Source organism: Astyanax mexicanus, chromosome 19, assembly GCF_023375975.1.
Source record: "Astyanax mexicanus isolate ESR-SI-001 chromosome 19, AstMex3_surface, whole genome shotgun sequence".
In the NCBI taxonomy this organism is placed as follows: Eukaryota; Metazoa; Chordata; class Actinopteri; order Characiformes; family Acestrorhamphidae; genus Astyanax; species Astyanax mexicanus.
The window spans coordinates 28,719,747-28,743,509 of record NC_064426.1 but is presented as its reverse complement, the minus strand read 5'-3'; the positions used below and the strand labels follow the sequence as shown (position 1 = coordinate 28,743,509).

Sequence of the window (23,763 nt, the reverse complement as noted above, 5' to 3'; positions counted from 1 at the left end):
CTACTGCACCTTGTTTTTGTCTCATGTATGTCTATTTGTGTCCCTGCTGTATTGTACACATAGTGTCTCCCATTCTCCTTTATTATATCTATTATCTGTACCTGCTGTAAAATTGGGAAGGAGAGTAACGTAATTTCAATTCTCTGTATGTCCTGTACATATGCAGTATTGACAATAAAACTAGTTGACTTGACATATATATTGCTGCATTAAAAGGTAGTAATTCTCATTTGTGTAAGTTTGGTTTAATGTCACTTTGAAATAAAGTTGGAAAAAAGTATTGTCATTTTTTTTTTTCGAAGAATAACTGAAAACAGACTCAAATGTGGTATATCATGATATATATCGTTATATAATAAAATCGTCATATAAAAAATTCCATATCGTGATATTTGATTTTTCCCATATCGCCCAGCACTAAATCAGCAGGTTAGTCGACTACCAAAATAATCATCAGTTGCAGCCCTAGTTATACTGTGTGTGTGTCCATTTAAATAATTGTAATACATGTCATTTTAGTCTGTTAGCAATTGGAAAAAAATTGTAAGAAAAGCCAGTTTTCAGATTGGGTTAGAGACAGGTTTGGTGAACTGGACTGAGATCAGTGTGAGAAGTGTTGTGTGTGTGTGTGTACTGTAGGTGAGGTTATCTGAGAGCAGGAAACAGAAGGCCAGGGTTAATCAGGAGAGGTAAACAAAACTGAGGAGGAGGAGAAGGAGAGCGAGAGCTTTCAATAGAAAAGAGTTGAAAACCAGGCCTTGATTAAAGAGAAGCATGACTTTGCCTGAAGCAGGACCTGCTCAACAACACCACCACAACCTCCTGATAAGCAGAAGTTCCTCACATGTACCAGAACTAGCACGTTGCATCATTTCCTTGACCAAGTAAACTGGCGTTTTTGGGAAGCTGAGACCCAGTTAGACACATTCTTTGAGTTTTTTTTAGTGGAAAACGTGATGTTTAAGTGTTTTAAACAGTCTGCACACAAATAAAAAGGTTCTTATTGCATTATATGACTGTGTTTCAGTGCTGCCAGTTGTGGTTTTCCCACACAGTTGTGTCAGTATGTGTGTGAGTGTGTGTTCACATGTGAAGGATGTGTTTGTTGAAGGTGTGACTGTAGATTAGACTGTGATAAGGCGGCTGTTGAGGCAGCAGGGAGACGTGGCACACGTTCAGCAGCTGAGTGAGTTGAAGTCGGGAAACTGCTGGTTGGATTGTAGAAATGCTGTAGCTAAAAGCAGATCAGAACCTTTGTCAGACTTCAGTAGACCTTAAGGAACATTTAGCAGAGTCTGGAGTGGTGGTGCACTGTTCTACTGTTCTTATGAAATTGTTGTAGCCGTGCTGAAGAAATCCTTCTCCACAATGGGTTGGCGATAGTAAAATAATAAACCCAAATGTATTTTTTATTTATTTATTTTTTTTTATAATTTTATTTCTAATTTTTCCCTTTTATTCCCCAATTTACACGGCCAATTACCCAACCCACTCATTAGGACTCCCCCTATCACTAGCAATGCCCCAACACACCAGGAGGGTGAAGACTAACACATGCTTCCTCCGATACATGTGAAGCCAGCCACCCCTTCTTTTCAAACTGCTGCTGATGCAGCATTGCCGAGTAATATCACAGCGCACTTGGAGGACAGCACAGTGACTCGGTTCTGATACATCAGCTCACAGATGCCCTGTGCTGCAGACATCACCCTAGGAGTGATGTCGGGAGAGAGCGCCATCTACCCACCCAGAGGGAGCAGGGCCAATAGTGCTCCCTCTGAGCGCCGGCAGCTTGATGGCAAAGCTGCATGAGCGGGGGTTCGAACCTGCGACCTCCTGCACTTTAGACCGCTGGACCACTCTGCGCCCTACCTAAATGTATTTTATTGTGATTTAAACTGATAGATCAGTGAAAATAGCTCATAATTGTGAAGTGTACAGAAAATGATGCATGGTTTTCAAAATTTTAATCAAATAAATGTTCAGTCCCCCTATTTCAATAATTGGTAGAGCCACCTTTTTGGGGTTTGTCTCTACCAGCTTTGCGCATCTAGAGACTGAGATTTTTGACTCTTTCTTCTTTATAACAGCTCAAGCTCAGCCAGGTTGGATGGAGAGCGTTTGTGAACAGCAATTTTCTTGCCTTTCCACAGAAGCTCAGTGGTATTTAGGTCAGGACTTTGACTGGGCTTCTTTAATGTAAACCATTCCACTGTAGCCCTGGCTTTATGTTTAGGGTCATTGTTGATTACCTTGCTGGAAGATAAATCTCCTTTGACTGCAGTGAATTTTATTTTGGGGGTTTTAGATTTTTACTTGATTTTGAAACCCATGTATCATGTTTGTTCCACTTCACAATTATGTGCTACTTAAGCAATAATACATGAGAGGGAGTGCTATATAACAGCCTGTGGCCTTGTGCTTAGCACAGCAGTGCCAATATTACACTCTATAGCACGAACCCCTCAAGTGTATTATTGCGATTATACCACAGTTCCATTATCACTGTTTATTTAAGGTTTGTTTATTTTGAGTTAAAGAGGACAAGACAATATGATCTGTTTGGTTTTAAACAAGTTAAAATAGTTCCATTGTTGCTCTGTTTGTAGCTGCGCTGTTTGTCTTGTAAGTGCTGCATTGGTGCTAACTCTATGTAGCGGAGTAATACATGGAGAGCTTTGGTTACAGTGCATTACCTGCTGATAGCTGCACTCATAGAATGCCTCTCAGCCAAGCACACTGCAGGGTCAGAACTAACGTTTGTTTACTTCGGCGCCCCCCCACATGCGGTAAAACCTGTAGAACTACAAGTGTCCCCTATTTCGGCCACCTTACATTCAGCTTTAAATACCCCGTATTAACTGTAAAAAATATATACACTAAAGCTTTTATTTTAATAATAACAACTCTTAACCTGATATCGGTGACTGATAATGTGTGTAATAATAAGGATTTGTGGGACCGCGACTTTGCCTGCACCGCCTATTGGAGACATGGAGTTTCTTCATGGTGCTTATGGGTTCCAGCGACTCCCAGTGGTGTATAATGACATCGCATTTGGTTTGTATTTGGTTTGTAAGCGCTGCATCGTTGCTATGTTACCTGTTTGTGGAGGAGTAATATATGGAGCGCTTCGGTTACAGTGCATTACCGATTTATAATGGCACTCCTCTCTAGAACGCCTCTCAGCCAATCACATTGCACGGTCGGAACTGTGGTATAATTTGTGTTTGTTTATCACTATCAAATACATTTACGTTTGTGGCTGTAAGGTGTAAGGCGTTGTTTTTTTTTTTTTGGTTTGTTTTTTACTATTACGACACAATCTAGTTTACTTTATTAATGGATCAGTGTATTAGTTATACAGCATTTACACTTACAGTAAAGAAAGTTCTCCTTTCTGTGTCTTCAGTGATGTTCTTACTGTTAATAAGCTGTGCTGCTTGTCAGCTGTGGTGCTGGTGACAGTCTTTATCTCTTCTCAAAACAGGAAAATGACTTCTTACTTCTTCTTACTTGTTCTCTCTCTCTCTCTCTCTCTCTCTCAGAGGATGGGAGCAGGACCCTGGAGCTGGAGATGTCATTTGGTCGACTCCTGCGACGCGCTTCCTCCAAAGCCTCTGACCTCCTGACTTTTAATGCGGGATCGCGGCCCGTGCTGGACGGAGAGATCATCTTCTCCAAGAACAATGTGTGCGTGCACCCGGCCGAGCCCCTGCCTGGCCTTCCGGAACACCATCCAGGTACTGCTGGGACTGAGATGCAGCGAAATTAACATTTTTACCCAAGGTTACCCAAAGTTTTCTGTCTTGTAGATTAATACAAAAAAGTGTTAAACAAACCAGAATATGTTTTATATTTTAGATTCTTCAAAGTAGCACCTCTTGCTTAGATGACTTTAGTTTTGCACATCTTGGCTGGATTTTCTCAGTCAGCTTCATGAGGTAGACTCACTTGGAATTCAGACTTTCAGTAAACAGCTGTGCTGAACTCGTGAAGAGTTAATTACTTGAATTTCTTGTCTCTTAATGTGTTTGAGAGCATCAGTTGTAAAGTTGTGAAGAGGTAGAGTTGGTATACAGTGAATAGCCATATTTGTGTACTGTTCTAATCCATATTATGACAAGAACTACTCAACTAAATATGAATACTAAAGAATACTTTAGGAAATAAAGGTCAGTTAATCTGGAAAAAAAACTCAAGTGCAGTCGCAAAGACCATCAAAAACGCTATAATGAGGAAAACGTCCTCATCAGGACCGCTCCAGGAAAGGAAGAGCAAGCACTTAAATGGTTCATGGTGTGAAAATAGTGATTTGATAAAATAATACCTATTTTATCATCATTTTTAGTGATTAATTTTTTTAAGTAACTGAAGCATCTTTATTAATTTTCCTCAGGTTACCTGTGTGTGCACCTGGAGAAGGACGAGACCCTGGGCTCCACCCTCATCCTCACCTGGGTGCCCAACTCTCGCATCCAGCGGCAGGACGAGGAGGCTCTGCGCTACATCACCCCCGAGAGCTCTCCGGTACGCCGTAACCCTCGCCGCCGCACCCACCCACCACAGCCCCGCCCACCACCTGCCCCGGAGGAAGAGGATGACGAGGAGGCGGGAGGGGAGCCCAACCTGGGGCAGCTGCAGCTGGAGGACGGGGACGAGGGCTCGTGCGAGCTCTCTGCGGACGAGGTGAGCCGGGACAGCACGCTGGGGTCCGACTCGGACACGTTCTCCTCGCCCTTCTGCCTGTCCCCCGTCAGCGAGGCGCTCGGAGAGAGCACCAGCTCCGTCTTCCTCGACAACGAGAGCAGGTGAGCGGAGACCCTTAATTACACCCTGAATAAGGCTCATCGTGATGCTCATTGCTATCTTACATCCCGCCAACAGTCTATTTTCACGCCTTGCACCTGCGCCATTAAAATAGCAATAGAGCTTAAGAATATATCTACACCTACCAACGTGGTGGCCTGGTATTAAGGCTAACATGGAGCATTTACTCAGAGATCTTTCCTGTATAAACCTGAGCAGGACTTTTCAGATGCTTTTCTGAGAGCGAGACGTTTTGGGAGTGTTTATTCTCTCTCTACGTGGAGCCGTGCAGAACCCCTGCAGCCCGTCCACAGCAGGTAACCTACTGCCATCCAGTAACCCAACTAGTTTATATACACAGCTATTTAACATGTAAAGTCCAGAGTTCATTAAGACTGAATGAAACGTACATGATTTAAGTGGATATTTAAACACCCAGGCGCGGTTTGGTTGATAAATCGTTCAGTTTAGAAGTTAGAAGGCTTTCTGGGTAGCTTCATCTAGTTAGCGTTAGTTAGTTAGCTAGCGTTGGCTAGCTATGGTAAGTTATCAAGAAAAGTAGCTAACGCTAGCTATGTTATCTTTAAATTGTCAGTTTATCTAGACTTTCCGTAACGGTACCTCTCGGTGCTCTGCTGGGTGAGCGCGTTGTTCTCGTTCCGTGCGGCTACAGCTGCTACTCTCATAGTAACGTTATCCTCAGTCGGGCGGTCTGTACATCCCAGCTGATCAGAGGACAAATAAAAAACGGAGGAAAAAAGCCTCGGACTGCAGCTTATTTATCCAGCGCTAATGCTCCTGACTCAAACCCATCTCCTTCATATAGTCCTGGTCTAGAAAGTGCTCGCCACTAACCCCTAGCATTGCAGCTAACCGGAGGATTCTCGCGCATCAGCGCTGCGAGCCCCCGCTGAAGAATAACTAGCTGACCGAGGGCGAGGTATGAAAGTGAAAGTAAATATTTCTCATTCCTCACCCTATTAAATTTCACTACTCCCAGTATTACTACACACAGGGGCAATACAAAAGTGCTCCCCCGCTCTGCATTGAGTTTTGGTTTGGATTTTATTATCTATTGAGGAATTAATTTACGGTAGACTCCTAGATTATAGTAGTGAGGCGTTCGGGAACCAACCTCGTGACGTCACTTTCAGCGCTGGGACAAGATGGCGCTGCCCTTACTTAAAAAAATGACATTTAGATTGCTCATTATTTAAATTCCGCTTCACTGACAACTGTTAAACTTATCAGATTTGTTAGAGTGAAAATACATCTTGTGAATTATACTTAATGCTTGAAGTGTTTCATGTCCCCTTTAAAGCTCCTTTGGGAGCCCAGAAGCAGGAAAAAAGCTAATTATGTCGTGCCCCTTTAAAGAATAATTTCTGGGACCATATAGCATCCTGAGAATTGTTTAGTTATCATGACAGACCTACTTTATAGAGAGACTAGTAGTGTAGTGCAGCCATTGTTGGCAAATTGTAATAGTGCGGCCAGCATTGCTCGCTCATTTTCCGACATACAATAAATACGTCAGCAAGTATCGGTGTGAAATATTGGCAGAATTAGCCAAAACTGATATAATTGCGATATAACATAATTCATACCTAATTCTCAGTAGAAATGTCTAATAGAGTCTAATTCAGTGAGTGATGAAACACAGTGAGTGATTAAAAACTTCAGCAGCACTGCTGCGTCTGATCCACTTGTACACACTCGTCCTGTAGGGTCCTGACCATTGTAGATAAATATGCAGATAAGTATGCAGTGAAACAGATACAGAACTACAGTATGTAATTGTAGAACTACAAAGTGTCCTGTATGCTCAGTGGAGGTAAAAAAAAAGGACAATGGGTGGAGAAACAATAATATTATGCCTGACTGATATAATTCCAGCAACGAATATGAAATAGTATCATAAAAATATGGTGATCAAGCTCATTAGTTCAACACTGTAATAAAACATTTACCACGCTAACGAGGATCATCAGTATCTCTGATTAATTATGCAGGTTTTGTTGTTCTGGAAATGCTCCGCCCCCAGGTGAAATGCATAGTTTGATTGGTTCTGCCTCTGACTTACAAGCAGCAACATTGGAAGGCCCTGTATCCTTTTTCACTCTTCTCTCCTGCATTTTAAACGGGAATGTGAAACATTAACCATGCGTTCTCTTTGAAAGCTTTCCTGAAGACCTTTTAAGGTCTAAGTGTCAGACTATGGTTCAAGTATTGCGCATTCATTTCCATTGAAAACGCAAAGAATGCCAAAACATTTGTGGTTGGAATTTTAAGGCTGAGCGTGAAGCTCCTGCGTCTGTGGTGTGCTGGTGCGTTTGAAGCGGTGTGCTGGAGCAGGTCAGGTCAGCAGTGCATGCAGTAACTCTAGCAGCACACAGCTTATCCATAATTCATGCTAGCTTAGCAGGGTTATGTTCCTCAGCAGGATACTATCTCATATATTACATTTCCTTCATGTGCTACACATGATGCTGTGGTGATCTCGGAAGGGTTTGGTGAATATTCCATTATTGTGGTGCATAAACTGTATATATTACACACTGTAATAAAAAAATCATCATACACTCTCTAGCTGAGAGAGCACTGATATCAGTCTGAATCAGTTTCTCTGATTTTGCTATTTATAGGTATATTTCTGAGTAAAATGAACATTATTGTGTTATTCTATAAACTACAGACAACATTTCTCCTAAATTCCAATTAAAATATTGTCATTTAGAGCATTTATTTGCAGAAATTGAGAAATGTCTAAAATAACTAAAAAGATTCAGAGCTTTCAGACCTCAAATAATGCAAAGAAAACAAGTTCATATTCATTAAGTTTTCAGAGTTCAGAAATCAATATTTGGTTGAATAACCCTGGTTTTTAATCACAGTTTTCATGTATCTAGGCATGTTCTCCTCCACCAGTCTTACACACTGCTTTTGGATGAATTTATGCCTTATACTCCTGGTGTAAAATCCAAGCAGTTCAGTTTGGGTTGATGGCTTGTGATCATCCATCTTCCTCTTGATTATATTCCAGAGGTTTTTAATTTAATAAAATTAAAGAAACTCATCATAATTTAAGTAATCTCTTATTTTGTTCCAGAGCTGTATATATTAAATGCTTCCTGCTGTAGTAGGTCGTATTCCATGACTTTTGCCATGTCCCATGGAAGCTGAAGAACGCTGCACTGAGCTGTGGCATATGTGTGGTGGGTCTCTTGCCCTGAATGTGGATGCATCTATGTGATTTTGCCAGATGCAACCAGTCACTGCGAATCATAAAACTATGCTATCACTGTGAACCATGAACACGCTGGCAAGTGTTTAACCTCACTCACAAGATATCACCTAACAACTTATACAGGTGGGAGCATTGCCAAGCCATCCCCCGAGCTAACACTTCATGGTGAATTCATATATGGGGCTCCGAGTGGTCCAGCGGACTAAGGCGCTGCCATTAATGATCAGGAAACTGCTGGTTCAAATCCTGGTCATGCAGCTTGCCATCAGCAACTGGAGCCCTAAGGAAGCACAATTAGCCTTATTCTCTCTGGGTGGGTAGATGGCACTCTTTCTTTTCCCTCATCACTCCTAGGGTGATGTGGATCAGCACAGGGCATCTGTGAGCTGATGTATCAGAACCGAGTCGCTGCGCTTTCCTCAGAGTGCGCTGTGATGGTACTCGGCAATGCTGCATCAGCAGCAGTTTAAAAAGACGCAGAGTCTGACTTCAAATGTATCGGAGGAGGCATGTGCTGGTCTTTACCCATGTGATGTTGGGGCATTACTAGTGATAGGGTGAGTACTAATGAGTTGGTTGGGTAAATGGCTGTGTAAATTGGGGAGAAAAGTGCCTTGACTAGATTTTTTAATTTCTTTAATAAACTCAAAATTAAAACTAAATACCTATCTTGGCGGGATTAGTTTCTCAGTAGGGTTAACTGTGAAAAATATTTTACACTTCTACTCAGTGATAAAACTCTTGCATCTGGACTGCAATTGAAAAAACAGTAGGACCAGTAATTTTTTTTTTTAGGCTTTCTCGGTCACATGACATCACGTTCAGTAGCTCCTCCATTTCCACTCACTGTTGTGTTTTAAGTGGATCTTCGTGGAAATGCACGCCCAAAGTGTAATTACGGTGTGTGGCAGAGGACAAAAAGCTATTTTACTAAACGTGAGGAGACTAATCAGAGATGTGAATCCAGACAGGAATAAAATTACCAGAGGACCACAGAGTTTGGCGGAAAAATAGCAGGTAAATCAGCCTATAATTTTTTCAGAGGACGTCTGAGAAAAACACATACATGGTCGTTCCGGATGGAAATAAAATCACAGAGGACCCCCCTAAAAAAAAGAGAAAAAAAAAATCCAGTCAGAATTGGGCTTAATTTATACAATAACCAATTGACTAGTTACTTGGAGTTGAAAAACGATGTTTAATAAGTAGATAAAGTGGATAGAAATGATTTTTAATTTGATTTTTAGTCTGAAATGTAAGTTTATTTAAGTCCCACACGTTTGTTCTTGTAAGAGAGATGATTGATCTTCCAGTTGTTTCGACTCAACCTTTTTACCTTTTGGCTGTAGCTCAAGTTGAGGTTTGTTGAGGTGCTTACTAATTTGCTCTTTCGAGCATTTAGAGGCTGGCCTGGCCTGAAGGCACTGTTTCTACCACAGGAAAGTGCAGACTGGCTTTGAACAGCGGTTTAGCTGAAGTGAGGTGACGTGATTGTGATTGTTTAGAGTGAGCCTTTTGATCTAGAGTGGAGGTAAGAATGGGGAGTTTGCACTGTTCATTTATTATTTCACTGATTAATATTAGCTGTTGCCACCAGTGGGAATGTTATAGCATGTGTTGAGCAATATGACTTTAAGGATGTTTTCACACCTGCCTTGTTTGGTCCGAACTTTCTGACTTTTTAGCAGTGGTGTGCAGTGAGGCCCTTCTAACCCTTCAGAGAAGGGGTGACAATAAATGCATGTAAATAATTACATAATATTTAATCAGGATATATATATATATATGACTGTCTAACCCCTTCTTAGCGCTGTGCTGGAGGTGTTACGAGTTGCTTAGTCATAAACGGAGCTCATGCTGGATTAATTCAGTAGTTAGCTAACTATCATGGAATTGCGGCTGCAAATGAAACTATGAAACAGATATTGTGTCACATCATATTTAAAACCCTTTTTAAAGGCTGTTCTTCAATGTGAAACTAATTCACAATAATAGGCTGCCTGCCTGGTGAGTTTTTGTGTGTACTTAATGTTTTGGCTGCTCTGGCGTACCGTCGTCATACAAATGAATGATATTTGTTGAACGCCTGTACTTGTAGGAAAATGAAGCATTTATTGTTGGGTCTATAGTACACTTTTCTAGTTTGTAGCTGTTGTATTTGTGGGCGTTTTTTTAAATTGTATTAAGTTCATATAACTCAGGCATGACAGAGAATGTGTAGTCATTATCATTTTTATCTGTGTTGCTTTACCGGGGGTGGGGGGAGGTTGCAGAAGGGGTACTCACTATATTCACTGCACGCCACTGCTTTTTAGGATACGTTCACATTACCAGGCTAAAGTGACTCAAATCAGATTTTTTTGCTCAATGTTGCTCAGATATGATTTTTTCCTGGCTGTGTGAATGTGCCAAATCAGATTTTTTCAAATCAGATTTGAGTATAGACCTGGCAAACCAACTTACCGAACTAACATTCTACAAACCAATTCATTTTGTTGACATCTTTTTGTTTAGTTATTTTACAATTAGAAATCTCTACCTTACAACAGAACATTGGAATTAAAAATGAGAACATGAGGGGTCAATCACACGTAAACGTTTGAGAAAACAGAGAGCGTACAAAATCTGAAACATAAAGTCTCATCATAATTAATGACATCAGTCCAAAAATGAACCGTTGTCGCCCTAGCACCGTGAAATCTAGCTGTTACCCACTGCAAAATGAGAATGTCCAAAAAAAAAATTTCTGTGCCACAGGTGTAATAAAGATAAACTGAGCTCAAACCAGCCTTTCAAGATTGATAACTTTCTACAAACCAATAAATATGAAGTATAGACAGACTCTATACGCCCACAGTTCCAGCACTCAGACTGGGTTTACTCTTTGTTACAGGTGTGAGTGGTGGATGCTTGCTCTCATTATGGGGATTGTTGTAGGGAAAATCCATATTATTCCAACATCATCTGAGTAAAACACATAACACAACTAAAATTTCCACCACTTGGGGGCGCACAAGACAGGTTTGGAGCTGCAGAACTGGAGGAATAATTGTTAATCAGCATAAACTGGATATTATTGGATAAATCATTTAAAAAAAAAAAGTCTGTTAAAATTTTTGTACTTTAAAAAATAGAAACATTATTTTTTTTTTGTATGTAGCGTAGTGGCTAACATCACCAGGCAAGCACAGTATGCTACACTATGACTTGGTACTTAAAACTGTTTTTTTTTTTTGTGTGTGTGTTTTTTTTTATTATTATTATTATTATTATTATTATTATTGGTATTATTATTATTATTATTATTATTATTATTATTATTATTATTATTATTATATTGATGTTTAGTGTTTATACAGAGTTTTAGGTACTGTGGGCATTGTGAGAAGAAGACAACAAATATAATAGAATAAAAAAAATAAAGTATAACAGAAAAAAGGTGGGGGATAGTGAAAAACAAAAAAAGGGTAAGAAGAGAAAAAAATAAATGAATAGAAAAAAAATAATAATAACAATACAAATAATTGAAGCAAACAAAACCATTTGTAAACAACAAGAGAAAAAGAGAAGGGAAAAAGAAAAAAAAACAGATTATAGCAAAAAGAAGATAAATATTAGGAAACAACAACAAATAGATCTGAACATTTACAGAAAAAGAATGGAGAAATAAATAAGCAAGTATTTTTCCCTTGTTTGATTTTGAGTGGGAATAGATAGAGAGAGAAGAGAGAAAAGAGGTAAAGAGAGAGATAGTAAAGGTAGGTATCTGCCCTATCTTTATAGGATGGTTATTATTAAAATTGTTGAGTTAGTGCTGTATGAGTGATCTGTGTGTAAATGCTGATGGAGTCACTGATGTTCCATTTCTATATTTTCTTTGAGTGAGTTTTCCCATTGATTGATTGTAATGTTTCCCCTTGATTTCCAGTTTGTTAAGATGAAAACTGTTTTAGAATACTCTGACCGAATGCCAAAAGTCATAGGATAGTACGTAAAAAGTATTGATAATAGCGAAAATAGCTTGATAATACCCACACCGGTATAAGTGGTGAGGTGGTATGTTGTCAGTGAGGTTAAACAGTTTGCTAATGGCAGTTATGTTAAGCATAATGTTAAATATAATGATTGTGACTGGTGGACTCTGGCTAGAATTGTCCAAAGCAGCTGGCTGTGGCAGAAATCACGTCCCTGTTAGTGCAGTACACTTAGTGCTGGACGATATGGCCAAAATTTATATCACGATATATTCCTTAAATTTCGGTCGATACGATATAATTTTGATATCGATAAATACTTTGAAGGCCTCAGAAAAAGAATCCCTGCAATCTCTGCAGCTTGCACTGCAAATTTAAATTATTATTTAACTGTGTATTTGCACTTTTTGTGTCAATCTATCTAATGGAAATCTGTACCTACTACTGTATGAAAATGTTTTTTAAGTCTTTGAAACCTCCTTTCACAAAAACTTTAATACTTTAGAAATAAAAGTAGTCAAAATAAATCAATGCTCAATTTTATTTGCATATAGCAAAATAATAACATGACATCCCTGTCAAACATAAGCCTATATAACTATTACAAATAAAAATAACTTTAAATGACAACAGAGGCAGAGCTTCTTATTCATTGTAAACAAATTTAACAGATTAAAACAAAAGTGTTTTAACTAGGATATATAATACAAGAAGCCTTTATATACATAAAAGCAACAAGATTTTCCCGTCAAATAAACAAACCTATAGGATTTTTCAACTATAAATAACTTAGTGACAACATAATCTATTAAAGTGCTTCAGCCAGAATACAAGAGGTATTCAACATGATATCAACGGCAAATAAACAAACCTAAAGGATTCATAAACTTTAAATAACTTAGTTTCAACATAATCTATTAAAGTGCTTTAGTCAGAATACAAGAGGTATTCAACATGATATCCACGTCAAATAAACAAACCTAAAGGATTCATAAACTTTAAATAACTTAGTTTCAACATAATCTATTAAAGTGCTTTAGTCAGAATACAAGAGGTATTCAACATGATATCCACGTCAAATAAACAAACCTAAAGGATTCATAAACTTTAAATAACTTAGTTTCAACATAATCTATTAAAGTGCTTCAGTCAGTATAAGGAAAATATTGTATGTAGTGAAGATGCTTGAGGTGGTGGAACAGATTAGATGTATTAACGTTACGCTGCTTGTCGGCTCCACTCCGCGGATGAGCGAGCGGAGGCGCGGATGAGCGAGCGGACCCGCGGATGAGCGAGCGGACCCGCGGATGAGCGAGCGGAGGCGCGGATGAGCGAGCGGACCCGCGACTGGGCCAGCGGAGCCGCGGCTGGGCCAGCGGAGCCGCGGATGAGCGAGCGGACGAGCGAGCGGAGCCGCGGATGAGCGAGCGGACGCGCGAATGGGCGAGCGGACGCGCGAATGGGCGAGCGAAACAGCGGATGACCGAACCGAGTCTACCCTAGCCTTGGATCCGCTCGTCCCGGCTCCGTTTCGAGACATTTTAGATGCGTAGCGGAGCGGACCTGAACCTAACCTAGCCTAGCCTAGCCTAGCCATTTTAACCTAGCCTAGCCTAGCCTATCTGGCTACGTGCCTGTGTGATTGCGTCATCACGCACTGAGGTAGCACAGCTATGGGGGCTGAATGTGTTTGGCTCTGCGGCGAGCTGACGCCAGTAAAAAACGCCTGTCCGTGACAGATTCTGTACATAATACATATCGATATACCACAAAAGTGATATCACCGTTATTGAAACATTTCTTATCGCGATAAATACCGATATCGAATTATTGTCCAGGCCTAAGTACACTTAATTTCTTCAATATTAAACTTGTAATGCTGGGTGCCAGGTGATCCAGTGGCCTTAAGCACTGCCACCATGATCGGGAGATCACTGGTTCGAATACCGGTCATGCAGCTTGCCATCAACTGCTGGAGCCCTGATAATCACAAATATCAAACCAAGCTGAACTGCTTGATTTTTTGCACCAGGAGTGACATAAAATTACCCAAAAGCAGTGTGTAAGACTGGTGGAGGAGAGCATGCCAAGATGCATGTTTGTTTTTTTTAAACTGTGATTAAAAACCAGGGTTATTTCACCAGATATTGAATTCTGAACTCCTAAAACTTTATGATTATGAACTTGTTTTCTTTGCATTATTTGAGGTCTGAAAGCTCTGTATCTTTTTTGTTATTTCAGCCATTTCCCATTTTCTGCAAATAAATGCTCTAAATGACAATATTTGTATTTAGAATTTGGGAGAAATGTTGTCTGTAGTTTATAGAATAAAACAACAATGTTCATTTTACTCAAACATATACCTATACTTAGCAAAATCAGATACACTGATTCAGAAACTGACATGGTCTCTTATTTTTTTCCAGAGCTTTATGTATATGGTGTGTAATGCTAATGAGAGGCCACATGAGGGAGCCACAGAGGGGGAGATGATTTTCCTGAGGGGGAAGGGGGGGGGGGCTGCAGGCTTTCTTCAGCACTGCTGTTCTTCAGATGTTTTAATGTGATCCAGCGAGTAGAGTTCACTCTCTGAATCATCTCTACTGTATTTATTTATACATACAATACCGGACAAAAGAATGGACACTTCTCTTCTCTTTCAGTGTGTTTTTCCCTTTTTTATGTTTTTCTACATTGTTAAATTATTATTGGAGATTATATTAAAGCTATACATGAATGCATGCATATGTTTTATACTTTAGATTCTTCTAACTAGCACATTTATCTTTGAGGGCAGATCTGCACACTCTTGGTATTTTAATCTCAGTGTCTTCATGAGGGAGATTCACCTGAAATAGTTTCCTCAGCGTCTTTAACCAGCCATCAGCATCTTTCTCCTTCGTCATCTTTACTCTTTACTAGTTGTAGATTTCTTTCTTTCTTTTTATTTTCATCACTGTCTCATAGATGTATTGTATCTTTATTTTATGCTTTTTCTTGCTGTCTTTCTTTTTTTGGATTTCTTTATATATATATATATATATATATATTTTTTTTTTTCTTTCATTCATGCTATTTATTGATTGCCGGTCTATTTCTTTCTTTCTTTCTTTCTTTCTTTCTTTCTTTCTGATCTTTCCTTCTTTTTTCTGCCTGACCTTTCTTTCTTTCTTTCTGATCTTTCTTTCTTTCTTTCTTTCAGATCTTTCCTTCTTTTTTCTGCATGATCTTTCTCTCTTTCTTTCTTTCTGATCTTTCCTTCTTTTTTCTGCCTGATCTTTCTTTCTTTCTTTCTGATCTTTCTTTCTTTCTCATTTTTCTTTCTTTCTTGTTTGCTTGCGTACATAATTTCTGTTTCTTTCTTTCTTTCTTTATTCTTTCTTTCTTTCTTTCTTCTGTGTGATCTTTCTTTTTTTCTGCTTGATCTTGAAGAAAGAAAGATTAAGCAGAAGAAAAAAGAGTAATCATTTTTTCTTTCTTTTTTTCTTCTGCTTGATCTTTCTTTCTTTTTTCTGCTTGATCGATCTTTCTTTCTTTCTTTCTTCTGTCTAATATTTCTTTCTTTCTTTCTGCCTGATCTTTCTTTCTTTCTCTCTTTCTAAATAAAGTGTTTTCTTTCTGCCTGATCTTTCTTTCTTTCTTTCTTTCTTTTTTTTTTCTTTTAATATTAGATTGTGTTAGAGATTGTATTAGTGGGTGTGTGTGGGTGTGGGTGTGTGTGTGGCCGTTGTCAGTGACTGGGAGTGTTTGGGCTGTATGAACTCTCTGCTCTCTCTGGAGCTGCGTCACATTTAATTGATGGCATTAAAGGAGCTGCAAACATGTCACTGGGAATGTGTGGGAGTGTGTGTGTGTGGTTGAGGGGGGGGAGTGTATGTAATGTGAGTATGAGAGTGTGTGAACATTGAGACTGATTGTGGAGGTGAAAAAACAGTCTCTCTCACTTTCCGTCAGTAGAGGTGTGTGTTCTCTGTTAATTAAAGTGTGTGTGTGTGTGTGTGTGTGTGTGTGGGGTGTACTGTACTGTAAATCTCTGGAGGCCGTTCATATTTAGAGCTGTGTACAGCAGACGAGACGGAAACACTCCCACAGAGCCCTCATCCCAGCGGAGCTCCCACTCCTCTACTGAGAGAGAACGAGAGAGAGAGAGAGAGAGAGAGAGAGAGAGAGAGAGAAATCATTGTTTTGCATATCAGTCTTGTGGCACTAATTGTGTGTCCTATTTTCTTATTTATTTATTTATTTATTTATTCAATTTATTCATTTATTTTTTTAAATCATATATTGAGTTCCAATTACATTGCATTAAAATAACCTCATTAATCAGCTGTTCTTAAGAATACAATTATTCTTAAAACTCACTTGGTTTTAATGAGGAATCTGACACCACTTATTCTCACCTGCCCTAAAAAATCCTAGAAAATAAAACTATTTCTAAAGAAAATTAAATTGGAATGTTGGTAAAATCCTATAGATGTCTTTGTTATTTAATTGTTAATTTTATGGTGAAATCATAGGGAAAATGTCTTCTTTTGGCAGGACACCAAAGCTGTATTGTATTCTAGATATAAACTATGGATATGGTGAAAGTGCATATTCTTGATATTGATGTTTTTTATGAGGATTAATTGATATTGATATTTCTGCATCTTTACAGGAAACTATTTGGTTGTTTTAGTTATTTTTCTTTACATTGTGTCATAATTTCCTAGTAAAATAATTTGTGAGGAATTCTTTAAAATTACTTGGAATAAAATCTTTCTGCATTCATTTTAATATTAAGTAGGGCTGGGATGTTAATCAAATTTGCTTGATTAATCGATTTACTGTTTTAATATGTTTTTTAAAAATGGAACAATAGAGACTGAACATCTTTACATATAGAAGCTGCAGAGTGAATTTTAGTAGATATATTTGCTTCTGTCAGAAACCTGTAAAGAATTATTTATATTGAAGTAATTTTTATATTGTACCTTTTTCATAAAATGAAATACCAGGAGGATATATTTGCATGGTGTTTAATATAAAAAGCTGAATGTGATGTTAAAGGAGGCTTCTTCCTATTCTTTAACTGGTACATTTAATTTCAATGATTGTTTTAAAGGAAACAATAGCTTTTTCATCACTTTAATGTAGATGTGTAAGAACTACAAATCTAAATTGAGAATCGCTCATATATTTAAAGAATATTGAGATTATTTTTTTCCACAATATTGTCCAGCACTAATATTAAGTTTGCCAAAAGTCCTGACATATTGGAATGTAAATTAATATTGAGGTGTTACCTTTTGTATGAACTAATCTGTGGTAGTGGGATAATGTGTGCCATATACACAGATTTACACAGTTATAAATACATCTTTGAAGCGAATTTTGATTGACTGTGTCTGACAGAGTCATCCCCTCATATCCACATTTAGTGCATCAGTCCCCACAGACACATCCCACTAGGGGTGGGCGATATGGCTCTAAAATAATATCACGATATTTCAGGGTATTTTTGCGATAACGATATACTTGGCGATATAAGAAAACTAAAATAATTCATTCATTTCAGGAATATTGTATAATAGTATAACAGCATAATCATAATGTGGCAAAATAAATAATATAGCATAAAATAATATAATGCAGCAAATAATATTGCAGAATATTTAGTGCATGCATATAAACTGCAAACTAAAACAATTATACAATAAATACACCTAAAGCTTCACAGTAAATAATAGACTACTTTTAAGACAGAACAGCCCTATTATCACAATATGGATTTTTAATATCATGATATTTCTGTGTCATGATATACTGTATACGATATAATATTGCCCACCCCTACATCCCACAGAACAGAGCTGAGCATAATTAGATTCTCTGTTATTATGAAATTCTGTTGTTTAAAGGTGAACTCTGGAGTAAAATTGATTTTGGTGTAGTAAAACATGATAAAGGATACTTACCTTTGTTGAATAGCCCACCTCTGCTCTCTTGCAGCTTTCCAAGATCCAGCAATTTTGTACAGTTTCTCCAAACAGGGTGTTAGGGGGCATATTTTGCCCCTGCAGATAAACCGCTTTTTACACCGTTATCCATGCTAAAAGTAGCTCCACACTTCATTGGTAGAATCTGGAAAGCCCTGACAATTAAAATGTATGTAAACAGCTGATAAGGCGCAGCGAAATCAGCTTAATTAGCCAAATAATACACTGCTATGAACAAACGCTGTCTCTGCTGCTCCATGCTGTTTACACACTAAGAGTGCAGTCAGTGCTTCATTCAGCAGTAGTGTGACTTTTTTAACACATACGCGCTGCAAAAAAAAAAAAACACTTGTCAAATTGTCAGCATTCTGTATGAAAGCAGCTTCACACTGCTACAGATACATATATACGTGCTGGAACACAGAATCTTCTATATTTACTTTCTAGCTCCTGCACCAGACAGCTCTAAACCAATCAGAGGAGAGAATGTGCTCAAGTGGTATATTGGTGCTAGGCCTGTCGCGATAACTATGTTATCGGCTTATCGTATGATCATTTTTTTGAGCATTAGCCAGCATTAGCTTGCGAACATATTCGAGGCAAATAGGACTTTCTCTAAACTACACCGCTTTAGAGAAGGTTTAGTAGGTTTTTTAGAATTCCGGATGGACTTATGGCTCCGGTGTGGGAGTATTTTGGCTTTGAGCCAAATGAGCAAGGAGAACCATCAGCGCAAATGAGCCGGTGTTTTTACTTTATTTCAAAACAGGGGAAACGAAGCTGAGATCTCATTTTAAGCACAACCATCCAGCCCAACTTTCCGAGCTGAATATTGAATATGAATATTGTTCCCCCAGAGAGATCCTGCCTCAAACTCCACACAGTAAACATGTTGGTGTTCCTTGCTCTGAATTTGTCTGACAGTTACATTAAAAATTACATTTATAGCAAGAGCTCTGGTCTGCTGAGTCATCTGTGTGATCATATGGACACTTGTGTCTTTGGACGCTAATGTGTGTTTTACAGCATATTATACATATATCATCAGAAAAAGGAATCTGCAGGTGCCTCTGTGTCCAGAGTTAATTAATCGATATGTTGCTGCTTTCTGTTATTTAATATTTAATGCAGTTTTCTCAGACCTCACAGATTCCCAGGATGGCTTTACTTAATTTGTTTTAGTTATTTAGACATTAAAACATATATACAATATTAAAAGCCCAATGTCTGCTCTCAATAATAAAAAGTTAGTTTAACTGTAAAATGGTGTAATAGTATTATTATGCTGGTATTTTATTATGTGGCACACTGTTTCAAAGCTCCTTCGGGAGCACAGAAGCAGAAAAAAGCATTTTCTATAGTGCTCCTTTAAAATTACAATATTATCGTTTATCGCAATAATTTCTGGGACAATATATCGTCCTGAAAATGTTTTTATCGTGACAGGTCTAATTGGTGCGCGTTTTGGTGCGTTTAGGTTTGTGACTGTGTGAAAACAAACCAAACAGAGGGAGAAACGCTCCAAGTAAACGTACTCATCAACTGATCTGATCTGGACCATAGAAACCTAAAAACTACAGGTGTGAAAACGCCCTTTTATACTTAGCAAATTAAGTTCAGAAATTAAAGTTTAAATTCATTCAGAAATCCTCACAACCAAGCTGATGTTTGTAATAAAAGTATTTTTTTTATCTCCTCTCTAACGAACAAGTATATACTAGTATTTTAACTTACACCACTAAGATAGATATAATTGCATTTTACATTTCTTACATTAATTATTTTATTTACATTTAAATATTTATTATAATCGCAAGTTAATCACAGAATATTGTTGTGATTAATCTGATAATTTTTTATAATCGATTGACTTATTATTATAATAGATATATTATTACTAGGACAGCGGGAAAGCTAAAGCCGCTCTACCCCGTACTCCACAGGCCGCGCCATATGGCTCTGAATGCGATCTTGTTTTGGTTTTGCTCTCGGAACGTCCTCTCAAATACCACACAGCCACAGGCTTGCCGGTGCGCCGTTCTGACACGGATGTGTCTGGAGGTGCAGCAGGCCTGTTAGCTACGCTCAGTTAGAGAGAGCGGGAGGCCGCGGCTCAGGTTACGGCTCTGGGAAAAACAAGCAGAGCGAGAGCGAGAGAGAGAGAGAGAGAGAGGGAAAAGGAAAAAGAGGGAGGGAGAGAGAGATGGGCATGACGGGGGAAACTCGCTGGCAGTGTGTCTGATTTGTGTCTCCGCTTTGCTCCTGCCAACACAGTAACTTTCCCACATTCTTCTCATTCTCTGTCCCCTCAGTCACATACACTTACACACACAAAGAAACAGCCCCCCTCACACACACCCCCCACCCTCTAGCCCACCCCTCTGCCTCCTCAAACTCCACACACTGGACCCAGCTGTGGAACAGATTAATCTCTGCCCAGTTATCCTGTATTGAGATATGAACTCACTGGGAATTACGGTGAGAGAACAGTTATTTTTGGATTAGCCTCGCAGTATATTAGCACAGCATCAGGTGCAGAGGTAGAAGTATAGACACTAGTGTTTAAAATCAACTCAAGCTTTTTACTCTTAAAGTAAAAGTGTAAAAGTACTGTTTCAGTTTTAAAACTACTGAAAGTATAATAGTAAAAGTAATGTATGTGGAAAAAAATAAAGCCATTAAGTACAAAAGCTTAGAGCGAGCCACAGAGTCTTATAGTGCACTACCCCTCGTAATGTTGATACATTTGGGATGCACTAGATTTGTATCTGTTTCAGCTGCATATATGTTCATTGTAATGAATGTATTTTAGTAGAATGTAAATATATTAAAGAGGCTTAGTTGGACTGGAGTTTGTCTGGAGTTCTCTTGAGTCTCGGATCATCTTCATACTAGGCTGCATAAGTCTGCTATGTTCTTGCTGGAGTGTGTGGGGGGGTGGGGGTGTGGGGGCGTGACGTGTGCAGATGTGATGGATCACAGTATAAACCAATAGGGTGTCGGAATGGTATACGTTTATACACTAGATAGCAGTGTTGTACTCCCGTCGTTAAATCTCGCTGTTTAGATTTTCTAATTATAATTTCATGAAATCAGTATTTTCTGTACTGTAACAGATAAAAAAAAATAAAAAAAAATTTACATTTTCCAATTGTCCCACCCCTTTGTGTGTCCCCATCACCAGTGGTGCCTGCGACCCTAGAAGGGTGCTGCCGAGGTTTTTTCCGAGCTGCTGCCGATGCATCGAGATATCATGAGTTTTCTTGATAGACACATAAAAAGAGCTGTGATAACATCATAAATAACAGCTAACTTAAACTGCATTACCCGTGTGCTGCAGCTGAAGTAGCTCTTTACACTGCAGATTGTGATCACATGATCACCTAACTAAGCTAGAGGCAGAGTGAGGCAGAGGTCCGTAGTGAACACTCACACCAAACTACTTCTTATTCAGGGAAAAATAAGTGCAGAGAAATCTTCGATTTAGGATCTGATATTGATCTACATCAGCATCAGGATATCCACGAGCATTCTCACACAGTGCATCATTCATTTCTGAAATTTATACCTTTTTTTGTCCAGGGAGATGTGTGATGAGTCCATGACTCACTCTGCAAGCTCCGCCTCCAGCTTGGACAGCCACGCCCCCTCGGAGAGCAGCCAATCGCAGGGCGTCCGGTGGGAGGAGCAGCAGAAGGTCCTGGCCCTAGAGCAGCTGTGCGGTGTGTTCAGAGTGGACCTCGGCCACATGAGGTCACTACGACTCTTCTTCAGGTATGGTCTCCTAGCAACACTTACTACAAAAGCTATGTATATACAAATATAGTCAAATATTTACATGTGATTTTAATAAAAAAAAAATGTCGACGGCCCCCTATTTCCAATAGTTTGCGCAGTTTAGATCATAGAAATGTAATTTGAGATTCAGCTGATTTATATGGACAGAATTTATTTTTTATTTTAATTTTTTTTTGGTTTTAGCTAAAAAAAAAAACGACAAAAGACTAAACACCAGGTTTTAAAAGTATAAGCACAGTATAGTTTACAATAAATTAACATAAAATAAAATCTTATAAATCATTCGGTCCTTTCGCTTAATCACTAATATTTCTGATATTAGTAATAATATGTACAGTGCAACCCTGTTAAGTGTATTAGCATTCCACCATATAGCCCAAAGTTTTTAGATTCCAACATTTTACCAAAAGTTTGTGGACACAGCTCTATTAGCCTCTATTAACGTATTAGCCTCTATTAACGTAAGTATCTGCAGGAACTGCACTCTCTAGTCTCTAGCAACACCTTTGCAACCACCTAGCGACACCTTAGCAACCACAGCAGCTCTTTTAAGCTGCATTCACACTCGCAGTTTCTGCAGGACCTAGACTTTCTAGTGTCTAATCTAGTTTACGCCGTAACTGAATGCATCTACAGCTTTTGTCCTAATGCAGTGTTGAAGCTTTTGAAGTATGTGAATCCCAACAGCTCTGTTTCACCACATAGCAACACCTTTGCATCCACCTAGCGACACCTTAGCAACCAACACCTATTTCACCTATTGCAATCACATTCACAGTATCTGCAGGAACTGTATTCTCTAGTCTCTAGTTTAGTTTACATTGCAATTTAATGCGTTTATAGCATTTGTCCTAAAAGCCTTAATTAAAGAATTGAATTCCACCATATAGCAACACCTTCATAACCTGCGATGCCTGCTGAGCTGCAGTTTCTCTGTAGTTAACATTGTAATTGAATGCATTTACAGCATTTTTCTTCAATGCAGTGTTTAAAGCATTGCATCCTTCCAATCTATTTAGCTGGTGAGTGTTTTCAAACTACACTGCCTGGCCAAAGAAAAAAAAAAAGAAAAGGTCAAACACTCTAATATTTGGTTGGACCGCCTTTAGCTTGGATTGCAGCACACATTCACTGTTCTGCAATGTCACAAGATTTATTTCAATCCAGTGTTGCATTTATTTTTTTCACCAAGATCTTGCAGCAGCATTGATGATGGTAGAGTCTGACCACTGCACAAAGTCTCCTCCATCCAGCACATCCCAAAGATTCTCAATGAGGTTAAGATCTGGACTCTGTGGTGAACTCTCTCAATCCATGTGTGAAAATGATGATCTCATGCTCCCTGAATCACTCTTTCAAAATTCCAGCCCCATGAATCCTGACATTGTCATCTTGGAATATGTTCGCGCCGTCAGGGAAGAAAACATCCATTGATGGAATAACCTGGTCTATATTCAGTATATTCAGGTAGTCAGCTGACCTCATTCTTTCAGCACATACTGTTGCTGAACCTAGACCTGTAGACCAACTTCAGCTTCAACCCAACATCATTTACTTACTTAAATCTGGGTGTAGACTTTTTTTTGGTCAGAATATTTTGATCTTCATTTCACAAGTTTCTCTCAGGGACTCTCACACCAAGGACTTTTCTTTTTTTTTCTTTAGTAAGTGACTCGCTGTGGCTTCACACATGTGGCCACACCAGGCATAAATATTTGCTGTGAAAGCTATCACTCTGGTCCTTTGCTCTCAGGTACTGTCCCCTCAGTGTGCAGCTGGTGTGATAACTCAACCGGCGGTCACAGCTCTGCCGTGCCAGTGGTCATGATGAAGAGTGCCAGAAAACCTCATGACTGCTTCAGTATATTTAGCCATAGCTTATCTTAAATCATTTAATTCAATTTAATAGATCACAAAACAACTCAACAGTACTCAACTCACAAATCAACAGTGCCTA

At 38.9% G+C, this 23,763-nt stretch overlaps 1 protein-coding gene across 3 annotated transcripts in view; it reads left to right on the top strand.

Annotated features, from left to right (window-relative positions):
• tbc1d16 (TBC1 domain family, member 16) overlaps nucleotides 1-23,763 on the top strand; it is a 78,589-nt gene that overhangs the window by 11,981 nt on the left and 42,845 nt on the right. For all 3 annotated transcript variants that reach the window (XR_002650463.2, XR_002650462.2, XM_022673758.2), the window contains exons 2-4: nucleotides 3,549-3,743; nucleotides 4,400-4,811; nucleotides 21,591-21,782. Coding sequence is in view for 1 of the 3 variants with exons in the window: in XM_022673758.2 (XP_022529479.2) it covers nucleotides 3,578-3,743; nucleotides 4,400-4,811; nucleotides 21,591-21,782 (770 nt within the window). In the remaining 2 variants the exon portion in view is untranslated. The remainder of the gene's footprint in view (nucleotides 1-3,548; nucleotides 3,744-4,399; nucleotides 4,812-21,590; nucleotides 21,783-23,763) is intronic.